The 16,138-nt window shown below is 36.4% G+C and overlaps 1 protein-coding gene across 2 annotated transcripts; it reads right to left on the bottom strand.

Annotated features, from left to right (window-relative positions):
* Positions 1-1,731: 1,731 nt before the first annotated feature.
* Positions 1,732-14,811, bottom strand: LOC109096581 (probable G-protein coupled receptor 156). 2 transcript variants are annotated; one of them, XM_042763336.1, is made up of 10 exons: positions 14,326-14,811; positions 8,606-8,759; positions 7,976-8,103; positions 7,735-7,867; positions 6,693-6,815; positions 6,473-6,598; positions 6,135-6,230; positions 4,892-5,128; positions 4,190-4,351; positions 1,732-3,243 (listed from the first exon to the last, which is right to left on the bottom strand). In XM_042763336.1, the coding sequence occupies exons 2-10, from the start codon at positions 8,720-8,722 to the stop codon at positions 1,930-1,932; spliced, it is 2,436 nt and encodes an 811-aa protein (XP_042619270.1). In that variant the 5' UTR covers positions 8,723-8,759; positions 14,326-14,811; the 3' UTR covers positions 1,732-1,929. The 2 variants fall into 2 exon arrangements, with proteins under 2 accessions (XP_042619270.1, XP_042619271.1); XM_042763337.1 differs by having other exon boundaries at positions 6,693-6,803.
* Positions 14,812-16,138: the final 1,327 nt, after the last annotated feature.

Raw genomic sequence — 16,138 nt, 5'->3', positions numbered from 1 at the left:
GTACTGTACATCCTGTATGCAGAATGTTTCACAATGTCTGCACTTTTTTCTGCTATCACTCTTTTCTCTGATGTGATCTTGCTGCTTTGAGAACATTTTACAATGATGTGTCACAAATAGCCCTACATCTGCAATAGAACAAGTGATGCAAATAATGCAAGTTGCTGTTTTCGTTTTTCATTAATGCAAATACTTCCTTGGGCAAGTGTGTTTGCACTCATGCACAGATTTATAAATACAGTTGTACACACATTTATTCACATGCACAAAGAAAGATAAACACACATCTCATCACTTACATTCAGTATTTTAGTATCCGTATGCAATCATGTTCATGCGTTTGTAGATGTTCATAGCTTACTAAAAGAGATTCAATAACAAATGTAGGTTCATAGAGAAAACATGTTTACAAGAGGGACACGTAGATATAAACATTCACACGTACTAAAATATTTACATAAATGTAATACATGCAAAAAAAACACTTTAAAGTTTAAACAAATAACGATGCAGCTCAAGTTCTTCAGTCACATTTCCTCCTTAGAGTTTAAATTAGATAAATATGGAGATAAAAAAAAACATATTCTGTAAACTCGTTAAACACAGAACTTCTATAAAAACTCCACACACACCAAAAAGAATAGCCAAAAATAAGTACTATATTAAAACCAAAGCATGACTATGCAATGTTTTATGTAGCACAAAATAAAACATTTTAATAGTGCAAAAAAAAAAAGATTTATCAATTGGAAAAATTTAATTTCTAGAAAAGCCTACTGAATATCACACGACTGTAAGAGTAAATTGAAATGATCAATGCATTTAGTAACAATTCAATCGAAAACATTAAAAGCTAACTTCACAGCTGATTGTTTTTATTGTTTTGATTTGTTTTGTTTTTACAATATTTGCATGGCAAATTTCCTCATCTAATCTCTCTATAGGCTACACAGCTTTTCTAAAAAAAAATCAGCCATAACCTACAGTTTTGATTTAGAAATGTTTGAAATGCACAAAAAGTGTATGGATATTCCTGAAACTGTATATAATAGCTTTCTTGAAGAAATAAGTGTAAATAAATACCTTTTATAACAAACAGTCTTGGTATTGGCTCACTTTCCATCTCCACTTACTCAAATGGCTCATTTTCATTATTTATACTATAACGTTATGACCCAGTACATTATGTTCAATTTAGTTTTTTCCTTTTCATAATATACATTTTATTACTAAAAATGTGATCAATCAAATGAATACAATGTGTGTATACATCTCCATAGTTTTCAAACATATTTTTCAATGTTAAAAAAAACATTGTTTTCAGTTTAAAATCTGAAAACCTGAATCTTCCCAAAAATAAAATAAAAATAAAATACTGACCTCAACTCACAGAGTTTTGTTTTTAGAATTTAGCCATTAATGAGACATTTTTTTATTAACCATCCAAGATATTTTTGATTTTAGACCACCAAAAATGCCTAAATAAGTTTTAAATAATAATGGCCATCATAGAAGAAGGGTATTCAAGTCTGTATGAAGTGAATTTTTAACATACAGGGTCAAATGTGATTTTTAAAAGTTATATAAAGTAGTTTTTAAAATAACTTTTCTATTCAAATATATTTTAAAATGTTTTTTTTATTTTTTCTGTGATGCAAAGCTGAATTTTCAGCTTCATTACTGGAGTCTTCAGTGCCACATGATCCTTCAGAAATCATTATGATATCCTGATATTACAATATTACTATTTTACTGTATTTCTAAAAAGTAAAGAATTTTTAAACATTTTTGAAATAAGTGCAGCCTTGCTGAGCATAAGACACTTCTTTCAAAACTTCTTACAGTAGTGTATATCTGAATAATTAAATTAGGTCCAGACAAAATAAAAAGAGCACCACTTCAAATACAAATAGTGGATGTGCAGTCTGTTCATACAAAGGTTGGTTTAAGGTCCACTTTAAAGTTTACAGCAGGATGTGCTGACTTGTAGAAGTCCTCATTCTCGCTGTCAGAGGTCCCTGAGGTTAGGCTGTCTGTGGAGTCGTAGAGCTGATGACAGGCCCCGCAGTAGGGCCGCTGGTAGTAACCGTAGTCCTCTGAGCTGCTGGTGTCAGAGTCTGAGTAGTCATATGGCTCCTCTGAGTGTTTAACCCCCTCTATCAGTCCAGCAGAGGCAGGCTGAGGAACCTGTCCTGTGTAAGGCGTTATGGAGCATTTGTGAGAAGAACATTCCCAGCTCTCTTGTCCCGAGCCACATCGAGCCTGTGCTTTCTCACCCCTTCTCCTCCTCTTTCCCTCATGCCACAAGCCTTGTCTTTGAGAGTCATCGTCCCTCAACTTTCCACGGTCCGGTAGTGCTGGTGCCCTCCTCCGCCCTGGAGGAACAATGCCTGGAAAATAGTAAATGGGAGGTCCACCTCTTGAGGAGTGAAAAGGAGGTCTGCGTTTACGCATGACATAGGGTGAGACGGTGGGGAAGAAGAACTGTAGAGGAGATCGAGGAGAAGGAGCCGTGCTCAGTTCATCTGGATTGAGGGACGGGCTTCGCACCCGGTCGGGGGACTTGGCGGAGCTACTTACAGCGTCCACACTCAGGTCCTGCAAGATCTCCACCAGCAGCTCATTAGTTACAAAACCCAGTCGTCCCGTCTGTGACACGGCGGGAAGCTCAACAGAAGCCGATGGCACTGGAGACTCAACCTGTGGTGAACTGCACTGAGCAGGACCCAGAGGAGGGGAACCCTGTGCTAATTTCTCTTGATCCAAAGGCACATCTTGTGGCTTCTCCGAAATCTCTTTTCCAAGACCTGAGTTTCTGAGATTGTTCATGGTTGGAACTGCATCTTCTGTGCTTTCATTCAGACTCACAAACCGAGAGACCTCATTGGAAGACTTATCTTGAGGAGGTGAATACCTCAGGTGTGGTGAAGGAGGAGGAACTTCCGTAGCTACTGGACCTTTAGAGGATGTTTGCTGTGAGGTAGTGTGAGCGGGAAGCGGTGGAGGAGGCACATAGGGAGGTGGAGCGAGAGCTCTGGTGGGAGCAACTTCTGAGTATTTCATTAGAAGAAGAGTTGGAGAATCAGGAGATACCACTGTGGTTTGGGTGGAGGTGGAGTTGAGGTTAGTGTTGGAGGAGTCCATTTCTCCTTCATCCAAGGGGTGGCTAGCAGTCATCAGTTTGAGCAGCTTGTCCTTGGCATTGTTCACTTGTTCCTGTAGGCTATCAATAACAGCATTCTTCTGCAAATATGGAGGACACATGGGAAAAATGGTTTAAAACCTTATCACCCTAATCACGGTCATAATCTAGAACGACTCAGCTCACTAAGTAGGTGTAGGGGTTAGGTGCCAATTTTACAGGATGTGAGATCACAAAGGGGTGCCTTGAGGAAATGTAAAACAAAGGATCCAGCCTCGCTCGTGGATTAGTGACGCAAAACACACTCTTGTCCACACCCAACGCTGGAATTTATCATCACACGCTTACTAACCAGTAATCACTGTGTGGACAAAACTAGTTCCATCGCTTTACTCAGACCAGTGTAATCAAATGAACTCAGAGATTTCATGTTGGTTTGACAAAATCCTTTAAACCAAGACCAAAATCTCTAAATGTAAGTCCTCCTATAGATTTTAAGCTACATCAACCACAATCACAGTCCTCTTCTGAGTCACACTTAGTAGAATACCATTCAGAACACCCTTGCAACTACACAGTATATTGTATTCAAATACATATGGCTTAAATAATCTTTAGATTACTGTATTTACTTATTTTTTAAATTTCTTTAAGCCAACATTTCAAACATACATTTTCTTTATTTAGTTTTAGAATTAAGACACATGTACAGGTCCAAAGTATACTGTGAGCATGGATGGATGTGTTTGCCATGTGCACACTAATGTCAAGTGGACCTTTGTTTTTGACCTGGCAATCATTCACACATGCACTGTTGTCCTCGCAAACAGAAAAACTGGGCTATGTGCGGACATTAGAAGAAAATGAAATCACACATGGGTCTGTGAGATGAGACAGAATGTGGACAAACAAAGTATGCTGTGGGCTTTAGAAGAGCATGTCCCTCTACTTTGTGGTGTGTATGCTATATGCTAAAATTAACAAAAGTAAAGTGAAAGTGCATCACTTTGCTTTGAATAACAATGCAAATGTAATACTTATTGTTACCTCACTGATGAGTCTTTTCATTGAGTCATTTTCTCCAAGTAGATAATAGACCTCATCCTCGCTGTACATGGAGTGTGTGGTCTTGCTGGGACTACTGAAGTATTTGGCCATTTGACTGGGGTGAGAGTTTGTCTCCTCTTCAAACTGCCTCCACTGGGTCAACTAGAGGGATGAATAATAATAATGAGATGTACATACAGCACGGGTATTAAATTATATACATTACTGCACATACATAAGGGTTTTTTGCTGATGTTCAGTTACTGAATGATTTAGTTATTGTGCAATTTTTTTTTTTTTTGGTATTTGGTCAGGCATTATCATGTCTGTGTGACTCATTGACCAAATGTTTCCCTTTTTATGCCAGCCTTTTTATATTAACCAAACACACACACACACTCATAATACACAGATGCAGAGCTCTTTGGTTCTGATCAATCCTTAATGAACTGCTGTAATATTATTCAAAATCCACGCTGTCATAAAGAGACGTTAGCAGTGTCCTCTCTAAACGTACAGGACACATTGTGTAAACACATTTGATGTTTGATGCTGACTCATCACCTGCATCCTCTCCTGTGCTAGATTTATCTATCGGTTGTACATCAACATAAGCCTCTTGATTAAGTGTGTTCAGACCAGAAATGCCAGAAGTGTGATTGCAAATCACAAGACATTGGCAGTGAATTTACCGGAACGTACTTGAGGGACAAACAGTAGACAGTTTATAGCCATTGTGCAGATGAAGATGGCTCCAGACACTACACTGTAGACCACATTGGGCCAGGCGTACAGGTAAAGAGAGACGGGTACGGCCACAGTGCTCGACATGGTGACCAGGCAGACAGCACCTATGATGGTCATAGACTGGTTTACTGGAGGTAAGCTCACATTGCTTGTCAGGCCGGCGAGATACGTGCCGTACAGGAGGAGGCTGCCCTGCAAAAGAGCAAAAAGAGTCAGTGTAAAAACAAGGCAAATAGATTCACTACTGAGAAGCATATAAACTATACATATGTGACCCTGGACCAAACCAGTCTTAAGTGTCAATTTTTCAAAAATTTATATTTATCTTCTGAAAGCTGAATAAATAAGCTTTCCATTGATGTATATGGTTTATTAGGATCTGACAATATTTGGCTGGGATACAACTATTTGAATATCTGGAATCTGAGGGTGTAAAAAAATCTAAATACTGAGAAAATCTCCTTTAATGTTGTCCAAATTAATTCTTAGCAATTAAACTAATCATTATATTTATGGCAGGAAATTTACAAAATATCTTCATGGAACATGATCTTTACTTAATATCCTAATGATTTTTGGCATAAAAGAAAAATAGATAATTTTGACCCATACAATGTTTTTTTGGCTATTGCTACAAATAGACCCCAGCGACTAAAGGTTTTGTGTCCAGGGTCACACACACACACAAACACACACACACATATATTATACATATACATACACATACATACACATATATATATATATATATACATACATATATATATATATATATATATATATATATATATATATAGTGCATGGGAATTTGATGTCTCTTTATTTTACCCCAATACCAAAATAATAAAATATATAATTATTATTAAATATATAATTATATAAAATAATTATTATTATTATAATATAAAAACACTATAATACATAAAAATATATAAATTGTTTTTAAAAAAATTATTAATTTAATTTATTTTTTATTTATAGTAAATTATTTTTATTTATTAGTTGTTTATTATTATTGTTGTAATTCTTAAAGTTTTTTGTGTTTTGGATTTATTGATGTTCCTGAAAGATTATTATGCTATTATGCTCACCGGGCTGCATTTATTTTAAAACAAAAAAATATTGGTGTGATTAATATTATTGCAATGTTTATTACAACGTTTCGATTGATTCCTGTGAAGGCAAAGCTGAATTTTACCTTAAGCACAGAGAGCAGGATTACCCACAGGTCCGAGTAGAGAGAAGAGCAGGAGTCCAACTGAGACAGAGAGTAGGATGCATCCCGCTCTACTACCTGACAAAAAATAAATAAAAATACTTTACATGCCATAAATGGTTTGAGCTTGCATCAGTCAAAGATTCTGAGTAAATGTGTCTCTTTTACAGAACTATTGCATAATTTTTACAAGGCTTGAAATACAGTGCACAAGTTACTAAACTGGCTACCTCTATAGTGTATTTATGGTGAGTTTTTTTTATTTATGTATTTATTTTTTAACAAGAGCTGAGTGAAAATTCTTTCAAAAGTGTGTCTACCTTCACCGTAGCACTAATAGAGCGAGAGCACTTGATCGGATCCGTCAGACCCCATGCTGCTAGAACAACAACATCCACGAGGACCAGCAGAGCAACCAAACCCATCAGCTGGATGTCTCTAATAATCTGAAGCACAAGTGAACAAAGCACGATGGTGAAACCAGTGATATCAACCAATGATTCATAGCCTGTTCATACACAAATATATGTTACAGCTCACCACTCTCTTGTCTGGCACACGCTGAGTGAACACTCTGTAGAGCCGCCATGTTTTCCCAAGAATGGGGCCAAACACTAGAGAGCTGCCGATACACAGTGTCCACATCCGCGCCTGAGATGGAAACTGAGATGGTTTAGAAATAAAATATACACACATTTAATGCAAGACAGGCTTTTAACCATACAAATCATGACACTGTTTGTTTGTTAAACTGAACCTGGAACTTGTTTAAATCCACAATGAAGTCTAAAAACAGGACATCAAATAACTTGTTAAACTACAGAGCTCAACAATAAGGATGACCTGCTGCGAGAGTTTCAATCAGTCATCACTGAAAATTACATTCCTCGATATTGCAAATCTATTTTAATGCCTTGGCAGCTCAAATATTTGGTTGTCTCTCATGTATTCTACATTGCTGATGAAAATCCTGCTGATTTGTCACCAAGACAATGTTGTGTGTAGATTTTTAGCGAAAACATGTTTATGAATTTATAGTTATATACAGATTCATGCAAATTTTTCTTTTTTTACAAATTACAAAATACACAAACATTCTAAATAATACACTAATATTGTTAAATATTTTTTACAATTTGAAATAACTGTTTTCCATTTGAATATATTGTAAAATTGAATTTATTCCTGTGATGAAAAGCTGAATTTTCAGTCTTCAGTGTCACATGATCCTTCAGAAATCATTCTAATATAAACTAAAATCTAAATCCAGATTTAAAACCATCAAACTAAATCCAGAGACATTTCTAGCATAAACAACAGGTATATAATCAATCACAGATGTTTTGAGAAGCCTTTCAGCTGAAAGTAATCAAGAATTCTATTAAACATGTTTGGTAAAGTAAAAGAGGTTTATGGTGTTGTAAAATGTAGACCGTCATTTAGGAATTCAGAGCAATAAGCCAGCTGTGCTTTAGTTATAATTACATATAGGCAGGTACGTAGAGAAGAGGGTCTTAGTTTTTGAATGTTAACTCCATTAGACTACCTAAATATCCTTGTGTGTGTGTGTGAGTGTTTGTACCTGTACTGTGTTTGATCCTGCTCCTGACAGCGGTGCTCTCTCCTCCAGGGCGAATAAGAAGCCGCTGCTGTATGTGAGTACACTGCCACAGAGAGTCAACACATTCAGATTGGGACTGGACATCTTCACTATCCTGTGTCAGAGGTACATAATCAAAATTCATGCTGGCGGCCATAGTCATCAGACAAAAAGACCACCTGTAAAGCAATAAAATCACGTTTGAGATCCAGAGATCCTGTACCTGTTGTTTTTGAAGCGCAGTGTGAAAATGAGGAAGAAGAGCGCCAGCAGAATCCCGCAAGAGAGCAGCGTCCAGACTACAGCACGGAGAGCAGGCGACAGCGATCGACTCTGTGCATCCACACCCCGCTAGACACAGACAAACAGCACAATATAAGCAATGCATACACTACTGTATGTTTCTAATGTTCTTTAAAGTTTCTTATGCTTACCAAGGCTGCATTTATTTGATCAAAAATACAGTAATGACAGTAATGTTGTTAAAAAAAAATTAAACACTGTTTTCTATGTAAATATATATTTAAACTGTAATTTATTTCTGTCATGCAAAGCTCATTTTTCAGCATCATTACTCCGGTCTTCAGTGTCACATGATCCTTCAGAAGTAATTCTGACAAGCTGATTGGATGCTCAAGAAACATTTCTGATTATAATGTTAAAAACAGTTAAATCTTTTTTTGGAAACTGTCATACATTTTTTCAAGATTCTTTGATGAATCGAAAGTTGAAAAGAATATCATTCATTATTTTAAATAAGAGAAATACAAAATAAAAGTGTTTTCTCTAGTGGCCTGCCTAGTGATTGTCTCTGAGTGTATGGTGGTGGATGGGAGTGAGTGTGTGAATGTACCGCTGAGAGCACACAGAGTCTCTGCAGGACGTCCCAGCCCTGCTGGCTGTTCACTCCGGGGTAGATGAAGCAGACGCCAGACTCACAGCGAGAGCTGCAGTTCAGTCCTGCCTCCATCACTGGCCTGAGCTCTATCTCAACTCATACACACATCCTAAAAGACAGAAAACAATCTTCACACAACATTTCATATTTACAGAAACAAACAAGTCACAGATCTTGTCAAGCAGCAGCAGTGGCATTTAACTTTTTGTTACTACAAACACAGGGAAAACTGATTAAGCTACATTTATATTTGAAAAATACAGTAAGGTTACACAGTGATGTGGAATACTTGATTCCGATTGGTCAAATGTGCCATTCTGTGCTCACTGTATAAAAATGATTATTGTGAGCTTTGATGCGATGCCATTTTTCTAAAACCACTGTTTTTAAATGTTATAAAAAATATACTAAAATACATTTTACAATACTTTTATATAATATATACATATATATATATATATATATATATATATATATATATATATATATATATATATATATATATATATATATATATATTCGTACATCAAATTTTAAGTACACTGTAGAAGACTGAACACAAGATGGCGCTGTTATTCATAGTGTCATGACATACAGGCAAGAATGGTGACCCATACTCAGAATTCGTGCTCTGCATTTAACCCATCCAAAGTGCACACACACAGCAGTGAACACACACACTCTGAACACACACCAGGAGCAGTGGGCATCATTTATGCTGCTTTACCCGGTGAGCAGTTGGGGGTTCAGTGCCTTGCTCAAGGGCACCTCAGTCGTGGTATTGCCGGCCCAAGACTCAAACCCACAACCTTAGGGTTAGGAGTCAAACTCTCTAACCACTAGGCCAAGACTTGCCACAACGACATCCCACAGACAGAATTAAATATAGTTACTCTCAGCTCAAGCCTGTCTTGGTAATCTGTCATTATAAGACTGTAAAAATGTATGAAAAGATCTGTGGTAGTTTATGACTGTTACTATTTTTTCTATTTGTCAGAGTTTGTTAGAGCGATTTCTTCAGATGAAGATGTAAGGCACAGTGCAGATTCAGCCCTCATGTTATAATAAGATTGACTTATTTGGAGTTCCAGAAAGCCAGTTGATTTATGTGTAAATAGTAACCATAATAATCACAGTAACTCTTCAGGTTTCCTTTTCAGATTTTTTTTTTTTTTTTTTTTTTTTGATAAAATGTGTACACAAATGAGAACAACTTCAGATATTCCTTACATTTAATCACATTCTAATACCAAAAATCTCTGAGTTCCCCAAAAGATGTAACATTTTTTTAGAATCACAAAGCACATTTTTGACATTTTAGATGTTTTTTCTCGGACCCAAACAGATCATAAGACATGTTCTCCCGTGTGACGGTGAACATTAGAACATCAAAAAGTACAGGCTCATTCTCCTCTTCATTACATAATTATACCTCTGATGTTTAAAAACCATCATCACACTGATCCTCAGTCCACAATGAAAAATGTGTGAAACGCTCAGGCTTGCCTCCACAACACAAAGTTTAAAGAGCTGCAAGACACTAAATCCCACACGGATGCACAGATTACCACTCACAATGCAGCGCTGTGCGTCACATCAGCAAAACAACTGCATGTATGAGCCTGATCACCTGTGCTGTGATCTTCTCATAGTCTGACGTGTTTGAATGTCTACTGCAACACGTCCCATGTGCCAGTCAGTTTGAGGCATATAAACATGAGCAGTATAGCATTTATTATGCAGGTGATTTTAAATGCTGTGATCACTTGTTATTGTATTTTTTCAAGCCTGCTTTTGAAATGTTACAAATGTGGGCGTGTCCTCTGTCTTACTGAAAGTATGTGTTTAAGAGCAGGACATGGGGGTAATTGACATGACATGCTTTTGGGAAGTTGACACATCCTTGCTGATTCCTTATAATTATTCTTCATGGAAATGTATCCACTATGAGACAAAGGTTTGTGGCCAGTAACTTACTTTATTTATTTATTAAATACTTCTATTCAGTAAGGGGCATTCAACTGCATTAAAGTAACAAGACATTTAAAATGTTACAAAATATGTATATTCCAAATGAATGCTGTTCTTTTGAAACTTTCTATTCACTGAAGAATCTTTAAAAAAGAAAATGTAGCACGGTTAACCACAAAAACATTAAACAGTGCAACTATTTTCAATATTAAGAATATTAAGAAATGTTTCTTGAGCAGCAGATCAGTATATTAGAATGATTTCTGAAGGATCGTGTGACACTGAAGACTGGAGTAATGATGCTGAAAATTCAGCTTTGTCATCACAGTAATAAATTATATTTTATAATATATTGAAAGTGAAAACAGTTCTTTACATTGTAATAATGTTTCCACAATATTACAGTTTTTACTGTATTTTTAGTTAAATAAATGCAGCCTTGGTGAGGATAAGAGGCTTCTTTAAATAATGTTTAAAATGGTGTAGAGAAAGAAATACATTTTTGACTTATAAATTCATATAAACTTTCATTTAAAATACTGATGCTGATTTAAAAATGCATCAACTATCCATTTATTATCTCGTACCTTTCATTATCTTATATTTTTATTAGTAATGTCACAGATGTCTAGTCAGAAAGAGCATTTGTTTATGAATCTGAGTGACTGTATATTTGTGTCAGTATGCTTGAAGTCTAACCTGAAGCCTCACATGAAAGTGTGACTAAGCTTTAGAGTGAATGTAGCATGAGCTCTATGAGTCAATGAGAGATTGACAGCATCTGGAGCGATAGTGTGGATGTGATTGAGACTGTCTGCTCAGGGGTTTGCACGGCTTCAAGCGCCTGAGGCACAGACATTAATACAAGCGCCTCACAGACACACGGTTACTAACAAACAAACGTCTCAGGAAACAGACAGATACAAACACAGCAGGACTCAGAAAATGAACACAAGTACCTGTTGAAAGGTGAACTTATTAAAGTCAAAAATGAGTCATCCAAGAATCAACCAACACTCATCACGTTCATATACTGATAAAGCAACAGGCAAACCTATGATATGCAAGCCAGCTAGCATATATCTGACACTAATACACAATTTTGGCATAATAAGATACAAGAGCAGTAAAGCGGTAAGTTAGTTTGTTACAACTGTGTATTTTAGAGAGAAGGCATCTGTCAAGCAGCTACATATGTAATTTAACATGTGATGCAGGTCTAGGCTAGTCTCAGGAGATATGTGAGATGCGGACTTGAGTCCAAGAGGAAAGAATTGTTATAAATACTAGTTGTGACTTTGCAGACTTGAACTGATGAGTCAAGATGAGTCACAAACCGAGCCTCAACCTAGCTGCTGTTTAATACAGAGGCAGCGTGCATTGATTTATGTGGAAAAATACAAACAGCCCCCATCTAAACTTTATTTGTCATCTTCTGGTCTTGTCATACATGTAATATCACACCAAGTTTATCTTGTCTGTCTGTGAGACTGAGCCTAGATATAGATTATCAAGCCGTCAGACATACTGTTATTCTTTACTTTAATATTTAATAATAACAATCAAATATCATAGACATGGACTTATTACCTGAATAATTTAGAAAATACATATTTGAGAATAAATTCCAGTAGTTAATTCTGTTTTGCTATTAGTGTGTTTTCCTCATCGGATACGAAAATTAGCATGCAGATTAAATTATAATTTATTACTAAGACCTAAAAGCCTAATTAATTTATGGCTCTGCTGAGACCCTGTAACTATAATAATACGTTTTATCCAGTATTAATTGATTTGGCACTTACTGTCTTGTGAGCATGGCTGAAAATCAGCATGAGCTTTAGTAATAACATCTCTGGATTCTTGATTTCTGCGATATGAATTAATAAATCTGATGCACAAATGCTTTAATTAATTGCTTGTTGAGGTATCGATAATTAAAAGCTTTTTCTAAAACATTCTTTTTTCAATCAGCAGCAAGGCTCTCATGATGCATGATACATTTCAAGCAAACTATGCATGATGTTTTCAGATTGATGCAGTCATATTAAATCATATTAAATAATTATAATAAATATTTATGTTACTTATGTTACCATAATAAGCATGTTTTTACACTTTCTGACAAAAAAAAACATTTATAGAGTAGTTTGTCTCTGTTGTTTCTGTCTTTATTAGGATCATCAAAGCATTAGCTCAGGCATTTTATTGTCACTAAAATTAAATGTTTTGAGCTAAAACTTTAATTTATGTGTCGATGACTTTGGAAAGACTGTGCATTATAAAATCAGCTGACTATATAACACTTTAATTCCTTCTGCAAAGGCACCAGCCAAAATCTAGCATTCACATTAAATCCACATATTTTTCAGATTCAGATGTGTTTAAACAAGCATGCATTACGGTATCAGATTCATGTGACACTCTTGTCAGGGTGGTTTGGAAATTCCTGTAGTTCCTTCCTAAAGTTGTGTTGTCATCGCTCCCAATATAGATCTGTAGTTTACAGTTTCCTGCAGGCACGACATGCACAGAGAGGCATTTCCGACCATTTTCCACTCCCCAGTGCAGGGGGAGACAGTCTAAAGACAGAGCAGAGCAGGCCTGTATGGCTAGCTCATGACTGGTCAGTTAAGACAGGATAACCAGCACAAGAAGTTCATGTGAAGGCTGCTTCAACACAAGCTACACATGGATCCTGCGCTGGAATATGCCTCAGAGAAAACACTCTTCTAGGGGTGTGTCTGTTTCATTCCCCTTAGAAGTACACTTATCTCTCATAAAGGATTAAACACTGTGTTTAGCTGTTTTGTATTTGAGAGAAATGATGATTCTCTTTTTATAAGTAAATAACCAGGCTACAGTTTTTCTGTCTCATGCTCTGGCAGAGAGAAGTGAATGAGACATTGATGACTGCACAAAAGCACAGCCAGTGTGTTTGAGGATCATATATGAACAATCCCCCTCACTCTCTTTTAATCCGTTTAGCAATTTAATCTAAGCTGATCAAGTATAAGAATGCCAGTTATTATTGGTTTACCCCCCTCGACTCAACGCCCACTGAGAAGACAACAATAAGCTGCGAAATGAAAATCACGGCACATCTCAAACAGGGAAAATAGTAGCTATTAACTGCGTTTGTTTTATAAGCAAACTTAAATTTACTTAGACAATTTTCTTTGTTTTGCATTTCTTTAGCAAGCGACGTGGAAGGTACAAATCCCTAACTTAATAATAAAAATAATAGCCTAATTAAAATAATACAATACTAATGTAATTAAGTGTATAGCAATTGTTATGTTATTATTCGATAATTTTTTTCTATGTATTGTTATGTCGTTGTATGCACAATATTTTACCATATTTTTGTGTGTAATAGTTTCCAGGTAATTTTAAGTGTGTTTCAAGTCCTGATTTGAATGAGTTAGATCTGTACATATTTTGTTGACCCTGGAACAACATTTTAATCCAAAAATGTAGTCTTGACCATATCCCTGCACCTTAACCTAACCTTAACCATGAGTAAAACCTAAAATCAGAGGAAATGATAGATGGATGACACTAATGTAAAAGCACCATTGTAAGCCCAAACTTCACTAAAATTGTTCCTGGATCAACATCTTTGTTGACCCTGGCACTTAGTAAAATCAGGTTCTGCAGCATCTGCAACATGGAGTTGCCTTAGGAAAACAGATTGAGCAAACCTGTGATCCATGTGAATGAATGGTGCTCCTGTTCCCACATCCTTGAGCGACCCGGTACAAAACGTCCCACGCAAGAAGAGACATCACATCACAGCGGCAAAAGAAGTCAGGGGTGATCCGGAGGCTCAGGCTGTAGTTTAAGAGTTTTAATTGTCTGTGCCAAATGATGAACAGCTAACAGTAGTCTACATGAACTCCTGAAACACTGAGAGAGAGAGACGGACTGAGTCAGAGACAGAAAGAGGAGGCGCTGTGAGGGAGGGAGACAGAACAGAGAGAAGCGCACTATAAAAACTGGATACTTTCATTTTGTCGGTGTACCCTAATGAATTCAGACTGATTTAGTTAGGCTGTTTGAAATCATATTTTTGACTTGCAATAATTGCATTGATTATGTAGGCCAACTTTTTTTTCTTTCAAATTGTCTGAAAATACCGCACTGTTTTAATGTTTAAAAACGTCATTTGGTTTGCTACTGACTTGTTTACTACTTTTGCACTTTATCCCGTTTAAAAGAGGATAGTAGCTGTAGAGTTCAGTGTTTTTCTGACTTGATTTAACTGAGAGGTCTCGCGGGACAGGGTGGATTCCGTAGGCTACTGCATGGGAGTCATTATAAAAACAAACAGAAAAAAATCATAATACACCTCGATGGAAAGAAATACACTCGTTTTATCACACCTGCTCCATTGCGCAGTTGTGAGCGCATGCGTGTTAACATAGCAGACTAACTTACTATTAGTTTTATTATGCTATTATTAATAAACACTTTCATAGGGAATACAAAAGTGATAAAACATATGCCAAGGATAAGAGCCAGGGGTTCAAGGATGGCCAAACAATAATTAAAATTCAGAAGAGAGAGATAAAATAATATCAATAATAAAAAATAGGAATAAATAAAAATGAAATAATAATAATAATAAAAAAGGATGAGTCGCTGACATCATCTCGCTCCAATCGCGCAAATAATAACGCAGAAGTCAATGCGCAATCAGAACCATAAGCGGTTATTAAACGTCACAGGTTCTTATTGTGTGAGTCTGGGCATGCAGTTAGCTTCTCCTTGGAGAAAAAAAAAAAACCCTCGGGTGCACCGTGCACTTTCTTTCTTTAGTCAAACTGAATGTACAGTGAATATCGTTATTCAGAGAATCGTTATTATGTTTCATGGCCCAGTGCTGCAGATGCAAAAATCACGTGCAATGCAAGTTGTTTATCATGTAGCCTAGAAGAAAATGTAGGAGAACTTTGTGGCCTATATTTCTGTCAGCGTCAGTTGTGGTTTTCACCAGAAGATGTCGCTGTCGGACTCTATCAATTCATACACAGACGCCTGAAATAATCTTAAAACATTAAAAGAAAAATGGGCACAATATTTAAATTGTACCTCTTATTTAAATAATATACATTCAAACTTCATTTGCAATCCAACTATAGTAGGGAAAATGGATGGGGGTGTGTAGACTTTGTGAAAATATGGTTGAATTATGCAGATATTGGGTAGAATTTTAATTATTTATTTGCAGGTTGGAATCAGATAGTTTGCAAATATTAAATGGTTTAAAGATAGTAATTTCTTTCCTACAACTGGAGGCTCTGGAACTGTTAAGTTTCTTTCTCTGAATGAGTGTGAACCTGGTTAACCTCGCCTCGGGGCAGATGCAGTGCCTCCAGGCTCATGTTGCAAAGACCTGCTAAATTTTTCATCCACATGAAGCAACAGTAGATGGCTGTCTACTCAGTTACGGAGTAAGGAAAGAGGAGATGGTGTACAACCAATATGCCCAATAACAACAGCATATGGTCAATG

Source organism: Cyprinus carpio, chromosome A9 (genome assembly GCF_018340385.1).
Source record: "Cyprinus carpio isolate SPL01 chromosome A9, ASM1834038v1, whole genome shotgun sequence".
Classification (NCBI taxonomy): domain Eukaryota; kingdom Metazoa; phylum Chordata; class Actinopteri; order Cypriniformes; family Cyprinidae; genus Cyprinus; species Cyprinus carpio.
Note: the sequence above shows the minus strand (reverse complement) of the source record. Positions and strands in the feature narration are given on the sequence as shown.

Excerpts from the sequence above, each read along its gene's own strand:
- LOC109096581 (XM_042763336.1), bottom strand. The coding sequence starts at position 8,722 with ATGGAGGCAGGACTGAACTGCAGCTCTCGCTGTGAGTCTGGCGTCTGC. Across the intron at positions 7,868-7,975 it reads CTGCGCTTCAAAAACAACAG|GATAGTGAAGATGTCCAGTC; the intron begins GTACAGGATCTC and ends CCTCTGACACAG. Across the intron at positions 6,231-6,472 it reads CTATTAGTGCTACGGTGAAG|GTAGTAGAGCGGGATGCATC; the intron begins GTAGACACACTT and ends ATTTTTTGTCAG.